The 21,940-nt window shown below is 48.0% G+C and overlaps 1 protein-coding gene across 5 annotated transcripts in view; it reads right to left on the bottom strand.

Moving 5' to 3' along the window:
- dyrk1b (dual-specificity tyrosine-(Y)-phosphorylation regulated kinase 1B) overlaps positions 1-21,940 on the bottom strand; it is a 31,248-nt gene that overhangs the window by 3,527 nt on the left and 5,781 nt on the right. The window contains exons 1-9 of one of the 5 annotated variants that reach the window (XM_062465551.1): positions 15,278-15,358; positions 4,784-4,929; positions 4,279-4,398; positions 3,895-4,083; positions 3,484-3,631; positions 2,410-2,696; positions 1,642-1,788; positions 1,256-1,417; positions 237-540 (exon numbers count right to left, since the gene is read on the bottom strand). In XM_062465551.1, coding sequence (XP_062321535.1) covers positions 237-540; positions 1,256-1,417; positions 1,642-1,788; positions 2,410-2,696; positions 3,484-3,631; positions 3,895-4,083; positions 4,279-4,398; positions 4,784-4,929; positions 15,278-15,329 — 1,555 coding nt within the window. In that variant the 5' untranslated portion in view covers positions 15,330-15,358. Of the gene's footprint in view, positions 1-236; positions 541-1,255; positions 1,418-1,641; positions 1,789-2,409; positions 2,697-3,483; positions 3,632-3,894; positions 4,084-4,278; positions 4,399-4,783; positions 4,930-11,233; positions 13,394-15,277; positions 15,359-21,940 lie in introns of those variants that run through there. The other 4 variants (XM_062465553.1, XM_062465552.1, XM_062465555.1 and 1 more) reach the window with 4 other exon arrangements.

The raw sequence follows: 21,940 nt of genomic DNA, 5'->3' as shown, positions 1-21,940 counted from the left end.
ACTGTCAGCTGTTGCCATGGTGACCAAGAGTTGTAGCAAAGACGGTGATGCTGATGCTGCTGAGCCGTTGCCGTGGTGACGTCAAGGCTGTAGGAGCCTGTTTCTATGGTCTGCATTGGTGTGTGATTGAGTGTGTGTATGTATGTCTGCATGCAAATACACTTATACATCTCCCTTCCACATTATATAAATATATATATATGTATGTATGTGTGTGTGTGTGTATGTGTGTGTACCAGAGCTGGAGACAGAAGAGGTGGTGGAGGTGGAGTGGGAGTGGTCCATGGCAGGGCTGGTGGAGGTGGAGCTGCTGGTGTTGGTGCCTTCGTCCGTGGTCTTCTTGAAGAAGTTGTGCTGCAGGGCGTAGAAGGGCGTGATGCGCGTCTTGGGGTCGTAGTCCAACATGCGCAGGATCAGGTCCTTGAACTTCAGGTAGTCACAGGGGGCGTGGCCTGGCTCACCCGCCCTCCGCCCCCCTGGACCGCCTGTCTCCACCCCCAGGATCTCATGGAGACGCCGTGTGGCCGGAGGCTTGTACTCCTGCAAGGGTGGAGGGGATGCGAGGAAAGAGGAACAGAAGAAAAAACAAATTTGGTTGAGTTTTCTCCTCGTTTTGGTCCAATCCACATGCAAATTGTATAATGACGAAATGGTTGATGGTAGGTTCAGCTGTATGTATAGTCTTGAGGATGGATGGATTGTATCATTACTAATTACATCAGATCATTCAGATTTGGTGAAGACAATAGGGAGGAAAGGAGGGATTGGGCTGAGGAGAGAGGGAGTGAGTTTTAAACCATGGTGGCAAAGCCATACTTGGACGAAGTGACTTGATCCTACCTTCCCTCTAATCCTGGGAAGTTATCTTCCCTCATTGCATTTTCACCCATCCCCCATCCCTCCATTTTAATTAACACTATTTTAGTCACCTTTATCTCACTCCGCCCCCTCGTCTCTCCATGTCGTGGGGGGCGGGGCTAGGCCGGATGACAGATGAGTGTAGGAAGTGACAATGAGGAGGGGATGAGGAGTGGGGGAGTCAGGTGTGGTAAAAGAAGTGTACTCACGTAGGGCAAGGGTAAGGGGCGATGGGTACGAGGTAAGTGCAAAAGCCTGTGTTGCGGTGAGATCGAGCACGAGTATGGGGCGGGTGAGTATGGGTGAGTATGGCGGGTGAGTATGGGTGAGTATGGCGGGTGAGTATGGCGGGTGAGTATGGCGGGTGAGTCGGGTGTAGTAAGAGAAGTGTACTCACTGCAGGCGAGGGATAAAGTACCTTCTTAATGTCCTTGTTCTTCTTGACAGTCCACAGGCCATCTGAGAGCTTGTCAAAGTACTTCCTGGCCTTGGGGGCCTGGTCCAGCATGTGGCTCGGAGGGACCCCCAGAACCTCCACGATCTTGTTCATCTGGTCCACCTGAGGAGGGGGGGGGGGAGCGGGTTAGCCATGCTTGTCTCAGGGTGTGTCCGAGTTTGTATTTGATGGACCCCATTATGTAGATGGAGGGCACAATGGCATTTTGCACGGCCGGGAATTGAACCGGCAACCTTCTGATTACTAGCCCGACTCCCTAACTGCTCAGCCACCTGACTCCCTATATGTGTGTGTATGTCTGTGTGTATGACTATGTCTGTGTGTACCTCATTGGAGCCACTGAAGAGAGGTTCCCCAGTATGCATCTCCACCAGGATGCAGCCCAGGGACCACATGTCGATGGCCAGGTCGTAGGGCATCCCAAGCAGCACCTCCGGGGAACGGTAGAACCTGCTCTGGATGTACTGGTAGATCTGAGGGGAGAAGTGGGTTGAGCAGGGAGGAGTGGGTGAAATATGAAGGGCAGATTAGTGACAGGACGATCAAAGAGTGGAGAGGGGAAAATAGAAAATAGGGAGAAGGAGATTGGTTTCTTGTTAGCTGGCTACAGCAAGGCAAAGTCATCTGAACCACTGGTGCAGTTCCACCTCACTGCCTCACAGGGGCAGTGGAGCTCAGCTGTGCGACTGAGTCAGGGTGCAGCAGAGCTCTGTGGCTGCATGCAACCCAGGGTGTGTACCGCAAGATACAGTGTTCAGCATCTAGCTGGTACAGTAGACAATCCATAATCTAACTGGCCGCCCTGGGAGACAAACCCGGCACGTCTTGTTCCCTCGTCTCTACCCGGAGCATACACTTGTGCACAGGCATCCGATACACGGACGTGGATTACTCTGTTCGCTCCTTCCTTCCCTTTGACATCCATGAGGAGAACAAGAGCTTTCAGGGTATATTCACCATATATATTCCAAACATTTCTTAAGCAACGTTTAGTTAACATTTAAACCTGTATGTGCATGCTTGTACTCGTCCTGTCAAAACACACCCAGTGCTTGTGCATTTCTGTGTGTGTTTGTGCGCGTGTCACCCCTCACCCTCTGTCCCAGCTGACAAGAGCTGCCAAAGTCGACGATCTTGATGGCGCTGCGTTTGGGGTTGCAGAGCAGGATGTTCTCGGGCTTCAGGTCACAGTGGATGATGCTGAGCTCGGGCGTGGCCAGGAACAGTAGCGCCGTGCACAGCTGCTGGGCGAACTTCCTGGTCAGGTTGAGAGACACGCCCCGGAAGTTGGTGTTCCTCAGGAGGTCGTAAAGGTTGTAGGACAGGAGCTCAAACACCAGGCACAGGTGGTTACGGAACATGAAGTGCCTCTTCAGGTGAACTGGAAATGGAAGAAAGGTTGGGGGGGGGGGGGAGGAAAAGGAGGGGTGAAAGATGGGGACAAAGACAGGCGGAGAAAAGGCGCAGGCGCAGGATAAGTCATTTGGTTTGGTTGATTCTGCACAGGGTTAGGAAAATAACCGTTTGTTTGTTTCCTTCGCAGCAGGTGCAGTTCAATGAAAGCAGTGCTGTCAAGTGAATCTGTGTCTGAGTGTGTGTGTGGAGGGCTGATGCTATATGAGGGCGGTGATAGGAGAGCTATATGAGAACTGGGGCGCTGGCCTATATTAGCAGAGTTAAATATGGAGCGGAGCCACGTCAAACTCACCCAATAGGATCTAGCTCACATCAGACACACCAACCAACACTGGTGCTGTTGCTACACTCTGCCACGGGGCTGTGTCAAACCTTAGGCTTCTCACACAGGACTGTGTAAATGGGTGTATTTATGGAGGTGCATGTGCAACCTGTGTGTGTCTGTATGTATGTGTACACGCATGTGGGGACAATGTGGCCTGTTTTTGTCATCAGCACGTTACCAGACATGGACACACGTTGAGCCTTGACTATACTTTGTTCTCCGTATGCTATATAATTGAAAAGATACATGTATTGTGCAAACACTGTCCTTATATATGACCATGCCTTTAATAAAACAGAAATACAAAAATCTCTTGTAATCGATATAAGTAATTGACATCTTCAAATCAATCTATTTCTATCCCAGTTAGCAGTGTGAATGTACGTGTGGTACCCATCTATATAGTACTTCATGTCTGTGTACCAACCTATATAGTACTTCATCTCTGTGTCGTGCTTGTTCATGAGCTCCAGTAGTCGTAGTTCGATCTGCGCCTGGTTGAGGAAGGCCTTCTTGTTCTTGATGATCTTGATGGCCACCCACTCCTGTTCATGGTGGTCGTACGCCTTGACCACCTACACGCACGCCAGAGGGAGGGGCAAAGGTCACGACAACTCCTTTGTTTTCCTCCCTTGAATCTCGCCTTCCTCCCCCCTTTCCTCCCCTTGAAGTACCCTCCTCCCTTTGCCCTCGCCTTCCAACTCTTCTCCCTCCATCTATCGTTTCCCCTCCCACCTCCTCCCTGTGTTCCTCCTCTCCTCCTCCCCCCCCCACATCCTCCGTTTACCCTCCTCTGCCCCAACTCTTCCTCTTCTCTCCTCCTCCCCCACTCCCTCACCTGTCCGAAGGAGCCCTTGCCGATGAGCGAGTCGATCTCGTAGCGGTCCAGCCACTTCTCCCCGTTCTTGACGATGTAGTCGTAGTTGTCGTCATCGTAGCCGTCGTTGTACACCTTCCTCTCCTTCTTGGTGCTCGAGTCCTCCGGGGGAACCTGCTGGGCGCGACGCTTCTTCTTTGTGTAGTACACCTGGAGACGGAAGGACAAAGGAGGGGGAGGAGTCAGCGGCGGGGCATTCGATGGTCGAAACGGATTTGTTGTGACACGCCTTGGCCTGTCTGGAGACACGGTGGTGATATCGCCAGTTGTGACGTTTATGCACGTTTCAGTGTATGTGGGCGCGGGCAAACTGTGTGTGTGTTTGTAGCAGACGGTGCCACTCACCTCATTGATGTGCTTGTAAGTCTTGATGAGGTCGACAGAGAGCTTCCTCAGTGGAGCGCTGGCCGGGTCTCGAAAACTAGGGGGAATCCTCCTCTGCAGTATGGTCATATCAGACAGCACCTGAACACACACACACGTGGAGAGAGGGATACAGGAAGATAGAAGAACCAACAGACACAAGAGAAGGAACAGAAAAACAGGTATAGAAAAGATTAAAGAGTGTGGCTGTCCGACGAATAAAAAAAAACTGTACTAAGGGCCTTGATCTATTTAATAATTTACATAATCAAGTTCCTGGTTGTGTGCGTGTGTGTGAGTGTACGTGTGAGTGTGTGTGAGTGCGTGTGAGTGCGTGTGTGAGTGCGTGTGTGCGTGTGTGTGTGCGTGTGTGTGAGTGCGTGTGAGTGTGTGTGTGTGAGTACGTGTGTGAGTGCGTGTGTGTGAGTGCATGAGTGTGAGAGTGTGAGAGTGTGTGAGTGTGTGTCTGAGAATGTGTGTGTGTTACCTGCTGCTGCTCGGCCATGGAGTGGATGTTGCTGAAGGAGGGGTGTGAGTGCTGGCTCGACATGGTTGGCTCAGCGGGGGAGAAGCCCAGGGCAGCAGGCTGGCAGAGGGAGGAGGAGGGGGGCTTGCATCCTGAGCTGCTTCCACCTGCAGGACAAAGAAAGGAGGGGGGGGGGGGGGGGGGTTAGGAGAAAAGACCATGTCACCATAGCGTCACACATACCAACACACTGGCACAGACGTGAGCACCAGGCCTTAACTGTTGGGGAATCGGACAAGCCCACCACACACCCACACACATCCAGGAACAGACGCACGCAAAGGAGGAGAGTGTGTGTGTGAGACGCTATAGCTTTAGGTGGGGAAAGTGTCAACTGAAGCGCTTCCTGTGGCACCGTCAACACCAAGGTCAACATGACCAACGGGGTCTTTCTGTTTGTGTGAGTGAGTGAGAGAAAGAGTGCAAGAGACAGACAGCAAGTTTGGGTGGGGGGGGGGGTGCTGTGTTCAGAGGTACGTTTTCCTGTGTGTCCCAGCAGCACTACAGCAGAGGCAGGAGTGAGACTCTGTGCCCTCCTAGGTTAAATTACAGTATGCCACTCTCCAGGTCGCAACCAACAAGAGAACGAGCTTTACAAAAACCAATGAATCATAAAGTATGTTTTATCCGATAGGTTTTAAGCGGACATCTGAGAGACTGGGCTGGCGTCTGCCTCGCTGTGGTTGGTCCCCAGTCTCAGCCGTCACGAGCACAGCCCAGAGAGGGACAGAGCTGCAGGGCTGAGAAACAGGGAGCAGGTCTCTGCATGGTGCCTATTTGTTATCATGCTACAATGGACTACACATGACTCTAGAAGCTTAGGGTTAACTCCTCTCCCACCCTACCTGCCCTGCCACTCAGCTTCAAGTTCCAACAAACATACTAATAATGTTAAGACTTTGGGTCAATCATACTGTCTTCCCTCCTGGGTTCGGGTTCCCCTTGACATGACTGAAAAGTGTCTGTTTTCATACAGCTCATTGTATAGCTCTGTACATTTAGTCATTTAGCAGACGCTCTTATCCAGAGCGACTTACAGTAAGTACAGGGACATTCCCCCGAGGCAAGTAGGGTGAAGTGCCTTGCCCAAGGACACAGCGTCAGTTGGCATGACTGGGAATCGAACTGGCAACCTTCGGATTACTAGCCCGATTCCCTCACCGCTCAGCCACCTGACTCCCTGTATCCAAGCAAATCTTCCAACCAAGCCTCAAGCTGGGGAAAAAAAAGTGTGTTGGTGATATGTTTTACATACATTTCCCAAAATATATGGAGCATTTCTCTCATATCTGTGCAAACCAAAACAACCCATTTCTGTGAAGTATCCATGGTGACGTGGTGGTTGCAATGAAATTGGTTTCGTTTTGAAGTTATTCAGAAGTTGTGGAGACGTTATTAGGAACATTCTACAGACATCTAGCATAACTGAGTCTGTTGTTGTGAGGCAGCCTGTTCTGCCCTGGCCTCTCTAGCAGAGAGATGACGCAGTCAGCCAGCCTATCCGCCTCTCCGCTCGCCTGGCAGAAATGTCACACTGTGCCTTTAAATGCTGAGCAGAACACATCCAGCACTTCCTGAGTGTGACACCCCCCTTCCTGCTCTCCCATTGGCCCCCTCCCTCCCTGGCTTCTGATTGGCCGCTGGTATCCAAGGGCTGGGCGGTGAGGTCTCTATAAATAAACCTGGGAGCGAGTGCTGTATCAGCAAGCCTTCCCACAATGCTGCTCTCTCTCTCCCCTCCCTCCCTCCCTCCCTCCCCTGTTACCTCTCCCCTTTCGCTCTTTCAATCTCTATTTCTCCCCTTCTCCCCCTTTCATCCTATCACTCCCTTCACCCTCTTTTTCTTTTTTTTTTTCTTTTTTTCTTTTTAGATTTCCCACCACTTTCCTCCTTTCTTACTCTTTTTCAATCCCCCCCATCTCCGACATTTACCAGTCTCTCCCATCACTTTATCTCCTATGTTCCCCGTCACTATCTTCCCCTAAATTCTATCCCTCTCTTCCCATCTCTCACTCTTCTCCCCCCATGTGTTCACCCTCTGCTGCTCTCTGCCCCCCCCCCCCCAACCCCCCCTCCCTTCCCCTCCCCTCTCCTAGTACAGGCTGTAGCAGGGCAGGTTGAGTTTATTAATAAACCCAGGAGGTGAGGTGAGGAAGGACAGTCAGGTGCATGGACACTTTTCAGTGCGAACTACCCATCTCTCTTGCTTTGATCGAATCCAACACGATTTACAGTGCATTTCTAGTCAATAACCAGACAAACGGTCAGACCAGAGGGCTTCCACATATCCTCGTCAACATCTGCACCAGCAGACAACTGGGAACCACCAGGGGACCACCGGGTACCCGCTATGCAGACCACCACCCCTTGCTACAGCTGACCAAATACAGCTGCCAGCTGCCAATCAGGGTATCGCCATGGCAACAGACCAGCCCCACTCCCTGTCTCTAAGAAACAAGAATGGAGGGAGGGAATGATGGAGAGAAGGGAGGGGGGAGGGTGTAATGCCAACAGCTGAACCCCCCCCCCTTCCCCCTCCACTGGTGTGGACCCCTCTCTCATTCCCTGTTAGGGTAATGGGAGCAGCCCTGCCACCGAGACAAAGTTGGACACACGGATTGGACGGAGGGAGAGAGAGAGGGAGGCCTTGAGAGAGAATGTGAAAGAGAGGGAGCGAGATGAAGAGAAGAAGACACTGAGTTATAGAAACAGGAGGTATGTTGAGAGGAATAAAGACTGGGTAGAAGGGAGGGGATGAGAGAGAGAAATTGATGGGGGTGTTCCCACTAAAACACAGCAACCTGGCACGCCTTCAACTGTTTGATGTGTCGAGCCCGCCAATGTTGGAGGTGGATAGTAATAGTCAAGACCTACTTTGTGGCTGATTCAACCTCTACAATTGGCCTGAGCTGCCAGTCATATTCTGAAGAACATTTTCCAACTAGGTTAAAGGTCTTAAAGCATTCAACTCGTTCCCTACGGTTCTAATCATCGATTGCAATTAGTCCTCTTTAAGTACAAGCTAGCAGTCCTGGTTCCCTTCGCTAGGAAGCAATTCTGGGTTAAAGGAATTGGCTGTAATAATATGTTTGCTAGTCATTCACATAAATGTGTAAATTAACTACCGTTTGGACATGTTTGTATTATAATGAGTATGGAGTGGGCAGGTGAAGCTGGGCCACTAGATTGAGTATTTTGGGGTGTCTGGGTTGTGACCTGTGACATGACATTCCACAACACCTAAAACCCTTTCATCCAGACTGGTACACAGTATGTATGTGTACCAGTCGGTTTCACCCAGCCCCGTGTTCCCCCACACAACCTTAGAAGCAGGAAGGGCAAGCAGCCTTCCTATTGAGTCAGACAGACAGATCCACCAGCCAGTCTGTATGGTAGTTTGACCACATGACTCTCAGGCTCCACAATAGATTCCAAACCAGCAAAGTAGTCCACAGCATAGCCTACAGTACAGCCAACAGTGATTCAACGTAGCCATGCCTCTGCCGCTTAAGAATACATGTGTTGCCTATCACATTGAAAGGTCTGTGCCAAACAAGCTTCAGATAGGTCAAGGGTCACCGTCTAACCTACCACATGGTGGGGATCCACATGGGCAGTGTTCGGCCAGGAGGTTGGTGGATCAAATCAGTCAGGGTATGCGTGTGTGCCCCAACTACCCTCCAATGCCCCTGGTGACCCTCCTACCCCCCATGGCTGAGTCAGACCAGCTCTATTAATAGAGCCCTGAGTGGATCGGGTCCAATCGGACAGATGCACTGAAAACAGAAACCGTCTCGAAACCATCATAAACACTCACCACCCACATAGAAGGCACCAAAGTCAACTGTCATACTGTCTGCAGCCTACCTGCCTACCTGCCATAGCCTTAAGTCTCTACTAGAGACCTACGACCTTCCTTCAATGTTGTCCTCTCCCCTGGAGTGACAGGTAGCCAGTCAGATGTGACCTGACAGAAAGCAACAGGTGGGAGTGAGCTGTTCTCCACTCACCTCTAATTACACCGTGCCTAACTTTCCTCACCAGCTCGAGAGACAACAGAGGGCAATGAGAAAGAGTAAGTAAGGGAGTGAATGACTGACTGAATGGACGGAACGACTGCTAAATGTTTAATGGGCTTTCCGTGACGGAAGTGGCTGTGTCAGCGTGGGTACCGTGAGCCCTGCTCAGTAGGGGGTATTTGTCTGCCAGGGTGTGTGTGTGTGTGTGTGTGTGTGTGAGGGAGGGAGGCTGTGTGTACTGCCGAGTGTGACTGCAAGGGTCAGTGCGTGAGAGATTGTGTGTTTTGCATGTGCGTGCGTGTGTGTTGGCCAGAGCTGGACTGCTGCTTGGTCACGCAGGTATAGAGAGCCTGGCCTCTTCTGCTGAAGCACAATAACATGTTTACCTCTGGACCTGGTCTGCGTCATCACAGAAGAGGAGGGTGGCAGGGGGGGGTTGGAGCACACACCCCTCTAGTCCAACCTCAACCCTACTCTCCATAATCTCCTACTCCCTAATCTTGCCCTGACCATCCATCACACAACCACTGATTCACCCATCCTTAACCCTTCGACTCCTGCCCCTAAAACCTGATTCGTAATGACTGAGGGGGCTGAAGGACAGACGCAGTGACACAGACGCTTTCAGCGTCTGAGCCTCCCTCCCTGATCCCTTCAGAACAGGGGAGGTGACATCCACACTGTGCCAGCGGACTTGGAGATGGTTCATCTGTTGATGTCACAAAACCTCCACACACAGATCTTGGAAAGTGTTTTTTTCTCCCCCCAGATCACTCTAGAACAGAAAACAATCAGATTTGACTAACCGAGGTACCTGATGCACTCCACACTAAAGAAATTGTATGGTTTAGTCAACTTAAAGACTATGCACTGGACACTGCAAATGAGGTGGGAGTGTAGGGAGGAGGAGAGAAGAGTAGAGGGGGAGCAAAGGTCAACAAGTGCTTATGTGACTGATATGACTTGTCTTAGTCCAAACTCCACAGAAAGATCTGATTGCTAAAGCTCCTGAACATGCTCTTCTGCTCTGCTTTGTACATAAACAGTGATACAGGACAGGAATAGGCAGCAGAGAAAGAGCTGGTTAGATACTCAGATATAAATAACTGATAATAAGTTAATGGACAAATAGCCCCTACTCTTCAGCTCCCTGGCTGAGGGAAAGAGCCAGCCTGGCCTTGGCCAACTATTGGCTGTCTTTCTAGCCGTTACAAGGAGGTGACATTTTGGTATGCCCTATTAAAATATAATTATACGTTGACACCGGTGTACATTGTGTGTGTGTGTGGTAGAGGCAACAGTAACTGTCAAAGGGAATGTCTTTATTCCCACGATTGTTCAAAACAAGAGGTAGGACAATACTGGGAAGGGGCAGTATCGCAGGAGGGAGGGGTTTGTAGGTTGAGAGTGTAGAGGGGTGTGAAAGACCTCGCGCTGTGTTCAGCGTCTATAACTAATACCACTAAACGGTGCTTGAAAATGTCTACCGTTTACATCAGCGCCCACCGAACTGTAACCACGGCAGCGGGAGTTTCACTGGATACAGTGAAAACCACGTCACTTGGCTCTTTGTAAAACTACCTAACTGACTCAAAATTCCACAAAAGTGTTTTAAACTGTCAGTTTTTCAAGCCGAACCTTGGTCCAGGACGTGTCTCCAGGAGACTAGAAGTGGTAGATGGTCCATCACCGCCATGTTCTTCACTCGCATCTCTAATCCTGCAGCTCTGTGGAAGCATGGTCTTCCCCGCTCCGCAGCCACGCCTCCTCCAACGTCATCACTATAATACTCGCATCTACGAGTATGATGACACGTGCTTCTCCAGTTGAAGCCTCTAACGCTGGGAAGTGTTGGGGCGGGCTTAAGAGTCAACGCCACCGCCGCCGACACAGAACGGTGATCGCTGCAGTCTGGTTAGACTGACCACAAACGGTTCAGACCCATAACAATTTTAAACCTCTAATGTAAACCGACACCAGAAAACACCTCCTAACGCTGTCCCTCACACACTGGACTGAGGAAGACCTTGAGAGAGAGTCCTGAGACACCATCTTCAGACTCTGCCAAAAGACACACAACCCCCCAATTCTTCTATACAGCACCAAACAACCGCCACCATAACAGTACTCTTTCATTCAACATCCGTTCCTGTTCTTTGGGGATTCTGAACTGCCGTATGGATGAAAGACTGAGGTTATTTGCTAAGGTTAAGTACTTGTAGATATGACAAAGAAGTTCAGAAGTACTCTCTGACAGTTTGTTCACACAACGTAGACAGACCCTCGTCACACAAGATTGTGTTAACTGTGTCTGGACTCATCTACACAGCGTTAATGTGCAAAAGTTGACGATGAGTCAAGCACGTGGGCGCACTACATCGGTGGTACTAACTTTTGTTGGGCTTTCGTAGCAGGTGCGGTTGTGTCAGGTAGCGGTTGGGCTCCGGGTTGTTGATCCAGGTTTCAGTCGGCAGGTTAGCCACCATCCTGTTTGATGGCTGTGGCTTCTCCTCCACAGCCGACGTGATCACCATCGGAAATGTCGGGGGGTTTGGACTATGTATCCCAGAAAACAAAGTTAAAGTTCAGGTGTTGGAGTTTCCAAACCTCTTGTGTGGTGGGGGAGTGCACTGAGCCACATCAACCTTCACTGAGTCTGCGGTCCAGCAGAATACATCCAACAACAGAACTTCATGTGTGAACCGGAAAGGCAGTTTTTCAACAGGGTTTCCCACGAAAAAAAATAGAGTTCTTCTCTCTGTCAACAATTCAATCCTGAAGTGGTGGAGTACGAACCAAGGAAATCAAAAGGCACCGTTTCAAACTCCACGTGTTTCCTTTGCTCTCCTTTATTACTATGGTTATCTAAGGCTTAATTGGGTTTCAGGCATCAACGCTTACTCTCAGAAGTGAAAATATATGTACTTAAACTATGTATTTAATATACTTTATAGATATATTTCTATTCAAGATATATGTTTCTCTGTGTGTACATGGGGAAGGAAAATATTTGGTTACTCAAGTTTGCTTCCTAAGTGCGGCAGTTTCATGCATTGTTCCTTGGTGCTTTAGTTTCATTCCATTTCTGTTCCAGTCAAAAAGTAGCTCCAGGGTTGACCACGGTGGGTTGACTCGCAGACCAAGCAGATGTAGCTGGTAAGTGGATGAAGGCGCGGAGAGCAGCTTGGTTAACCCGGCTAGGTAGCTTTTAGTTGTAACTGGGCAGACACCGGATCTCCACTATGTTTTCAGTTCAGAGCAGGAGATCCAGAGATAGACCTGGATGTGGTGGGTGTGGGGGTGAGGGACTCAGTTTCAAACTACCACATTTTACCCCATCACTCTCCCTAAAAATAGCATTGGCTCCTTAGATCCCGTTGAAGTATCCTACAGCCAACTAATCAGTGATCAAATGAGCAGGTTAGGAACAGCCTTCTCATCCGGTCCGTTTTTACAGATTCTATCCTTTTATTATAATCCAGAGACTCCAAAAGATAAAGTTCAGAGAGACACCATCCACAATAGAAGAGTTCTGTCTTTGTCTTACCGACAGATTCACCGCTATACCCTTCCCCTTGAACGGAACTGGCCGAGTCCCCAGATGTCAACTGATGACCTTCTGCTCTGGCAGGTCGGGGGGGTGGGCGGAGAGGGGAAGTGAGCTAAAAACAACAGTGACAACAACCTAAAGCTGGTGGTTAAAAAAAAATCGTGAGCGGGAGGAGGAAATTGACACGTGCATCCAAAACAAATCCGACAAAGCAAAGTGCTGATGTGCAAGAGTATTAACAGGCACAAAAAGTTAAAACGTGTTCAGTTTCTTCTTGAAAGATATTCGAAAGTCTCCCGGAGAGCTGAACGTCAGGGCATGCCAATATGACGCTCTGACAAGTGAATCTTCTATTTTGATTCTGTCTACCCAGAGACGCGTCCTCAAACGCAGCAACAATTTTGCCTTCTCGTTCCTTCACTTTCTTTCACGGGGGCTATTCCAAATGTGACCAAATTGATCAACAAAACGTTATGTATGATTATATCCAAAAGGTGTGAGCAAAACTTTCATCCGTAGACAAAATCTTAGACTTTAATTTCACGTCGTCTGTCGGGCAACTTCTTGAGAGCAGTTGTAATGTCCTTGTTTTGAACTGTCACTTGATTCCGAAATTGGCTTCCGTTTAGAGAGTGGTCGTCCAAATACGTGATAATAACAACGAGCCTTTAAAACAACAAAATAATATGTTGTTCAAAATTAACAAAACTAACGAAGTTTTTTACTGACACCTCCCTCTCTCCCAGTTGTGTATGCAGTCCTTTTCCTGCTTCCGTGTGGCTCAACGCTTTTATTCACTCGATCCTGTCGCTTGTACCTCCAAATGAATCCATAAACGATTTCTTTCTTGAAACCTCCGCCTTTTCGCTCGAATAATTGGTTTGTCTTGACCGCAGAGATGGTATCCTTTCTGGGCAATTTAAACTCCTCCAGTTCGCCCCTCTCCCTCAGTACTCCCTGTTGGCTTGCCTCTCTGGCCGGCTCCGGATCCACACCCTGCGATGCGGATTGTTCCAACGGCTCAGCAGGCGCGGGGGGAGGGGGGGGGGGGGTGTTGGCGAACACTCCTACAGCGGCGCGCTTGACGCAGCTCCACGAAATCCACGCACATTAATGTTTAAACGCTCAAAGTAGCGGGATACCTGGGGAGCCACGGAACATCACGGGGAAATGACGCAGAGTTTTATATCCCCTTGTTTATTTGAATTACATTGTGTGAACGTGGAACACTGGGATATCAACAAAAGAATGTATGTCAGCCCGGAGACCTTTCTCATCCCCCCTCTGGATTAGTTGCGCCACCAAGCCGCTCCTCTCCATGTATAGTAACTCGGCAAATATATACTGTAACATATATATATATATATATAGACAGCTGCTACATTGATGTGACAACGCTGGGTAGAAAATACAAAAAAAATAAGATTTTCACCCATATAAACCCTCGTGAATGCCCCCATGTCTTAGAAAAGTGATGCACTGTTGCTTATGTACGCGGGATAAACGTCATCTCATATAATTCAGTATCAAATAACTTCCCGGTGAGACAATTGGCTGGGTGATCCGCTCAAATGCTGAATGATTACCGAAAAAAAATATCGTGTACATTTAAATAAGTTGGCAATGAAACAATAGCCAATTATGCCATTTTAAGCTTGAAATGTCATTACTATTAAAACAGTAATGAAGGCAACCAAGTTGTCTGTCCTTCACAAGTGATGATGTTTGTGCAAGGTTCATTTTGTTCCACCAGTCCTTGAGAATTATTTCAACTTTTCTGTGCTAAAGCGCGCTCACTAGCAAACCCTTCCCTCCTCCACTCCTCTCCCCCTCTCTCCCTGACGCGCCTTCCTTCATCGTGTGCTCCACACTCTCTCTACCCCCATTGTGCGCGTTCGCAAGCTCTGTTGCTATCCAACGCCAGGCAGCTCGAGCGCGATTGGTCAGACCCAAGTCCCTTTCGCTGCTTGAATTGGTCAACCAGGATCAGTGGGCGGAGCCAGAAGAGGAGGTTGCCCTGTCCCACTGGCTCCTCGTCGTCTTCAAACGCATCGCGGAGGCAGAATGACGTGCCCGCGGAAATAGTTTAAAGACCTCAGGTAGGGCAGATAGGGGGAGGGGGTGGCAGCTGGGAAAGTGACCAGAGGAAAGAGCACGCGAAGTCATGCAGAAACAGGGACCGGGTAAAGGCTTTTATAATTGGCAGATGCCTTAAGAATATTGGTTTTGTCTCGTGAAAAATGCGATGTGACTACAAAGTTAAAACCTGACTTCATCTGACACAAATCTGAAACATAAGACAACACAGAAACACGAACAATAACGCTGATCATCCACACAGTTTAGACAAACAATTAACTCAAGGATTACCTCTATTTGTCCCACAAACATCACAACTTTGTGGGTAAAACTCACTGTCAAAAATTCAGTTTAAAAAGTTAACCAATGCCAAAACATGCCAACAGAGAAGAAAAAAAACATGCAGTAAATACAACGAATGTAATTAACTGGTTTATGTTCCCTAACTGTCACACCAATTAATTTAGGTATGATTGTTTGGAAACAGAAACACTGACACATACCTATTGTTGTGAGTAAAGACATGATGGACTTATAGACATACTAGCACCTTCCATGAGTGACACACATGAACACACACAGACGTAGACTTTCAGACAATCCTTAAGTACATCAACAGTTGTCTTTTTTTTTTTTTAAGTATTGGGGGACAAAGAACATCTTGAACTTTTTGAGGCTTCCATAGTTTAACCAGAAATAGTCTGAGGTCAGAGAGAGAGAGAGAGGTGGTGCAAAGTAGTGTTGTATTAACTTAGTCTTCAGAAAGGCCTGAGAATAACTCTCTGTGACATGCATGGAGGCGCATACCATTGGTTGTTGAAGAAGATTGTGTGTTTTGAGTTCCAGGCTGCGTGTTCATGTTGACTGTTCGTTTTCTATTCTCCCTAAAAAGAATAGCAACCGGGATGTGGGAGGGGATGATGTACGAATCGAGGTTAAGCATGCCGTCATTCATCTAGCTCAGTAGCCACTGTACCCTTTATGCGTACGCCCCTATCAAGACAACAAAAAAAAAAACAACCTTTAACTTCACTGCATAGTTCTGTCATCTTGTACTGCATGGGTAGATTTCATTTCCAACTTTATCAAACAGAAAGACAGCATTCGAGACAGATCTTTCCTGACTAGCATCTCCGCTTGTGCTCTGAAACCTGTCCCCTTCACAAGTTACAAGTGTAACCTGATGTTTTATTAGGTGTGCGTGCGGGGTGGGTGGGGGTGCATACAAACTTTACACCATATTCACAGAAAGGTTAAGGACCGTATGATGACTATTGGCCCAGGAATGATTTGTGTGTATTCATGTATTGGAAACGGAGCTGAAAACATATTAAAAGCCAATTCTTCTAATTATCTAAGTGCCAGTATTATCAAGCGCTATGATGTAAAATAGTTTGACAAGATGATCTGCATCAATGATGCAAGTTATGAATGGTTTAACTAAACCAAACTATCAAAAACAAACTGCAGAAACGATGACTACTATACAAATATACTATTAAATCAACAGTTTAAATAATTTCAGACAAATACAAGTTATGTATTAAGATTTGTGTAAGCACTGTTTATTAAATAAAAAAAGAAATATAGTCACTGTCTGTTTTTACTTATAATTTAGGTTACTTGATAATGCTGTTTCTCCATCTATGTTGCTTGATGTGACGCAGCATATTAGACTAGTGAAGGTAGCAACATCATAACATTACACTAAACTTGGTTTAGCAATCAATTAGCCAGCAAGTTCTCAGTCCCCACTATTTCATAACTCTGGCAGAGGATACCACAGCGCAAACAGAAAGGCTGCAGCATCTGTGTCATAACAGTATTTTGATTGTGTACGCACAAATGTGTACGCACAAATGTATAGATAAATGTGTAAGTGTATATGTAAGCTGGCTCTCAGGAGAGAATGTGACTCGGTTCCAATAAATCACGTTTGCAAAGCTTCCAGACACCCGAGATTAAAACGCAAGGCGAAGACTTCGGGACTCACGTGCCTTGCAGCAAAATTCCACCCGGCAACTACACACTGTACCATGGTAACAGCCCTGCCATTGGTCCCGGGTGCGTTTTCAAATGACCAATGGGAGAGCCGGCAGCGGGTGATGCGTGTTGCTAGGTAAACATGATGCAGTGGGAAGATACGGTAGTCGAACTCCACTGAAGAATCTAGCGAGAGCCAGAGGAACGGAGGGGTAACACAGTAGCGAATTACAATTACACTGCGGGGAAGTTGTCGGGGTTGCGTTTCAGCTCTGCTAAACCTAGGGACGATTTTTAAAGATGTATACTGAAGCAAATTCTCCTTTCATATTGCGGTTGCGCGGAACCAAAAGAAAAGCATAGATTTTCCCCAACGATGCGGCGGGGAGGGATGGTATGCTTACCAACAACGAATCACATGCGCCTCTGCTGTATTTTCAACCTCCCTATCTACAGGCAGAATATCCAAATATACATCACAGCTCTCATAGCCGACACTTTCCACTGGCAACACGCCGGTGCACCAGCCAAACCCAGGCAACTAAATAAGGCAGCGAGGCGCCGTGTGACCCGCAGGCCCCCACATTTTTAGAATTGGTTCAGAACTTTTACTTCCCTGTGCGTGACACCCACATTCCATCATCAGTACCACAACGAAACAGAATCAGTCAGAACTTCTGGAGCAGAAACTCCAGAAAGTCACGCTGTTGCGTTATTGTATTAGTTCAAAGGTTATTGTATTATTAGTTAAACACCTTAGAGATTTCAGATCTGGAAAAAGTTACAAATAAATGTGTTAAAAGTTCTTCATTCATCTTTTTAAATATCTCGTTAATATTTCTAACTTTTCGGAGCACACGCTATTCAGTCAGAATTTCGCTAGTTAACATGAAACAAAGTAGTTTTCTCACGCTTTGCCCTGTAGTGTATCTTTTGAGCAGTCCGTCTACATCACAAAGACCTGTGGAAGGCTGGGACAGGTCAGGTTAAAAATCCATCCACCATCTACAGCTGGTTACAACACACACAAGCACATGATAGCTTGTCATAGGAGACCCAGCAACAACCCAAGCCTGACATAGCCTGCCTGACATGGCCTACCCTGCCCCCCCCTCATAAAGACCTCCATTGCTGATATTGTTTCCTGGTGTACTATATATTGTGCAGCAGAGTTTGAAGTTACATGTGCCAGAAATGGCTCAATGTTGCTAGTGCCATGCAAGTTCTTCCAAGCCAGCCAGGCGCAGGGGGAGCTTGTGTTCACCCCTGCCTGGTGGAGGGGGGGGGGGGGGGGGGGGCTGATATTGAGATATTAATAGAGAAGGATGGTCCCAGGAAGAACAGGTGATGTAGAGGGGCACAAATACACACACCGTCACTTGTAATAATGCTGGACACGTAACACACACACCATGTTGCAACAGACCCCGAAGACTGCAGAGACGTCTGAGAATGATTATGTCACACACCTGTTACTGTATAAACTACTGTTCTTACATAGCACTGAGCAAATCGTGTCAACTGTCACAATGTAAACTACCGTGTATCTTATATGAACATATCATGCCTCAGCGTACAGTTTGGGGGTTAAGAGTGTTCCATACCCACTGTTTTCATAAACCCCTCCGTTTCTTCATTTTGCTAATACATTTTTAAATCCTACGTATATTTATATTGTCTACACTTAAGCCTATATTTCTATTATCTACTCTGTTTGTGTCCTGAGATAACTGGAACGCCTAAAGCTTATTTCCCTTTTCATACCCAACCCTTTTGTGAACTAAACCTTTCAGATGGATGACCCCCCTCCCTACAACAGACACACCCATGTGAACACATACAGTATCTGTGTCTGTCAGGGTGTCACAGAAAATGTGCATGTTTGTTTGCGTGTGTGTTAGAGATGGGGGTGGTGGTGGCGGTGGGGGTGGTGGTGGGGGGTAGGTGGTGGGGTGACGGAGAGAGACATAGTTTGAGCGCATCAATCTGCACGTGTCTGTGTGCTTAAGGCTGACCCTCTTCTGTGTTGAGACAGAAGAGAATCCCCACTGCTAATCCCTGATGAGGCTCCCCCCCCTCCCCCTCCCCCTCCCCCTCCCTGCCTCCCTCTCTCCCTCGTCCTGGCCCCTCCTTCCCCTTGCGACCTTTCCCCTGAAAAGCAAAGCGCTCATCCATTCCTGCAGACAAGACAGACATGCCAGATAGAGAGAGGTGTCGCTGTTGCCTACACACCACACAGCCTGCCTTTCTCCCAGCCCCAGCAACACTAGCAGGGTGATGATGATGCTGTGTGTAAATCTGTATCTATGGGATGCTTGTGAGAGAGTTGGACTGTTACAAAGCTATTTTGTGTCACAATGCAAGGGCAGATTAAAGGTTGCTGAGCACCTGGGTCATGCAGAGTGTACATGCTGATCAGGTTAACGGCTGGGATGTTCCCATCAGAGCTAATGGCACGATTCCAGGTGTGACAAACGCACACAGTAAATATAACTGCACAGTCATACATCTGCTGCCATACACACTCTTTTCTTTCAACAAAAAACACGCATACACACACACACACACACACTTATACATATCTGGCACATGCACACAAACATCTCAGATACCCCAAATAGGTAAACCAGGCAAAAGATGGGGCCAATGATGAGTCTGGTTAGGGATTCCTTCTCTGTCCCTAGTGGTCCATAGCAGTTATTACAACAATCCACGGCATGACACAGTGAAGAACACACACACTCTCACACGCACATCACCCTTGTTAAAATGCCGTGCATCTTTCTCCGGTTCAGGTAATAAATGCAGCATAGTTTGTTTCCTCCCTCATCTCCTCTATCAGACGCCCCTCAAGACACACGCAAGCACTAAGGGCAGCGCAGAGAACCAGTTCCCCTGTGGGCGACCACCTGTAGCTGTGAGTGAGGGCAGCTGTATGGCACACTGTACAGCCAGAACAGACACACACACACACACGACACTGCAGCTCATTAACATAAACACACGTGCACAGTACTGCTCGGATCAATAAGAGACCATGCTAAACTGTGGTTAAGAGTTGTGGTGGTCAGATGGAAACTAATGTGCTGCTGCTTCTCACTATTCCAATCAACATTAAACAAAAGGCAGAGTTGCAATTAAACCGAGTTGTGAATGGACCCGAACTCTTTGAGCGGGTGAATCATCAAATCTCAGCCTTGCGGTAGCTAACTCTTTCAAGCATCTCCTTTTCAAAGCCTTCGGCGCCTCCATGTTATGCGTAGCACACACCTGTGGCAAAGCAGTCATCATATCTCTCAAGCCACGTTCTGATGTTGATGAGTACAACAACCCCTATTGAATAGCCCATGTTACAACAATTGTAGTTTTATATGTACCTGACCTAACCCTTTCATCACGGAGAATCGTGTGAGGGTTTGTGAAAATCAGTTGCTACAAACACAGCCAATCGAAAACTGATATGTATAATAATAATAATGTCATAATTTCTACGTATTGGACTTCACTCATGCTTGGAAGGCTTTGGAGAACAGGCTGTTAAGACCTCTATGGCCTGAGACAGAAAATGGGACAGATACTAACAATGGTACCAAGCTTTTCACCCGTAGTGCAAACTAACTAAATTTGTACGTTCATTCCGTAGACGCTAAACTTCCTCCCAGAACTGTGTTGTCTCCCCCATAAAACTGAGAATGTGCTGGTCCATATGGTCCCAAGCCTGTCCTTGGTTTATCATTGCCTCCTCATCAGCCTTCATGAACCCCACAGCAACTTCACTCTTGTGTTTGTGTGTGTGTCTCAGAAGGGCCAGGTCAGAGCAGCAGCATTTCATCAGATTGTTCATCTCATGTCCAGTGTCACACCACCAGCCCATCAGAGTATCGACTAACATTCCATTAGCCAGCGGCCCAGGGGTTAATTGATGTGCGTGTGTGTATGTGTTCATGTGCGTGTGTATGTGGCGGGGTTAATGGACATGGATCTGTCACAGATGTGACTCTTCCTGCAGGGGGAGGGGCCGAGGTGGATGTCTGTCCAATCAATACCAACTACTTATCATCCCATTGGTGGGTAATTGGCTCACTTAGGAGGGTCCAGCCAACCACGCGCTGTGTCAGTTTTTTGGATCCTGACTGTAAGAGAAACTGGTACAGTTTACTCAACTAGTCCCCGAACAGTCAGATCTTCGGTCTAGTGCAACAGGCAGTTATGAGAGGATCAGCTTGTTTCATATCTCTGGGCACTCCTATTGCTCAGGTTGTCTATAACCTCATGGTAAATAACAAGACCTTCCCTCTCCTTTCTACTTACGCAGTTCAGATCCACACAGGTGGCAGAAATGGAAACAGGCCTAAAAGAACATTACTTAGTTCCTGTAGTCTTCACTGTCAAAAACCCAAATCCCTCTCTCTCTATCTCCCTCTCCTAACCCTCTCTCTCTTTCTCTCTCTCTCCTAACCCTCTCTCTGTATCTCTCTCTTCCTCCCTCTCCTAACTCTCTCTCTCTATATATCTCTCTTCTTCCCTCTCCTAACCCTCTCTATCTTTCTCTTCCTCCCTCCCTCTCCTAACCCTCTCTCTTTCTCTCTACTCTCTCTATCCGTCTCTTCTATTCACCCTATACTGCACATACGATGTGATTAATCTTCTGTTAAGCCAGCCATAATCTCTAGAAGCTCTGGCTATTTAATTCTTGCTGTGCCAGCTTAGAGCTGGCATGGAGGCTGGCAAAGGGTATGTTAAGGCATGCAGACACACACGCTCCCTCTCGGGCTGTCACTGTCTCACACTCCCACAGAGAAGACAAGTCGTGCCCGCAGACAACCACACACACACACACACAACCACAAACACATGCACATTTACATTTAGTCATTTAGCAGACCCTCTTATCCAGAGCGACTTAGAGTAAGTACAGGGACATCCCCCCCCGAAGCAAGTAGGGTGAAGTGCCTTGCCCAAGGACACAACGTCATTTGGCACGGCCGGGAATCGAACTGGCAACCTTCAGATTACTGGCCCGACTCCCTCACCGCTCAGCCGTCTGACTCCCGACATACAGCGTTTATGTTCCCGGTGAGGACAGTGACCCATGGTGCACATTCTGAGACACACAGATACTTCGTTGGACCCGGTAGAGGTGCGGAGGCCCAGGTATCCACCCACAGGACATCTTCCTTTTCCTTCCCCCAGATGGACAGCCATCGCCCAGAGTCATGTGGTCAGACAGACAGCCAAGCTAGCTAATGAATCTATTTGGCTGACACTTTTAATCCAAAGCCATTTACAATCTGTGGAACTCGTTTATGCGGAAGGCCAGGTTGGGCCAATGAGGGTGAAGAGCATAACCCTAGGATACCCCTCATTCGCGTGAAAACACACATCCTGATTCTTGGAATTCCTTCCCTGATCCCACCTCTCTGCCTCCTCCTTCCCGCCTCCCCTTCCCTGCATCTTGTCCTGCTGTTCCCCCACTGGTCCCCTCTC

This window comes from Osmerus eperlanus, chromosome 7 (genome assembly GCF_963692335.1).
Source record: "Osmerus eperlanus chromosome 7, fOsmEpe2.1, whole genome shotgun sequence".
Lineage (NCBI taxonomy): Eukaryota > Metazoa > Chordata > Actinopteri > Osmeriformes > Osmeridae > Osmerus > Osmerus eperlanus.
The sequence above is the reverse complement of the archived record's forward strand: the minus strand, read 5'-3'. Positions and strand labels throughout refer to the sequence as shown.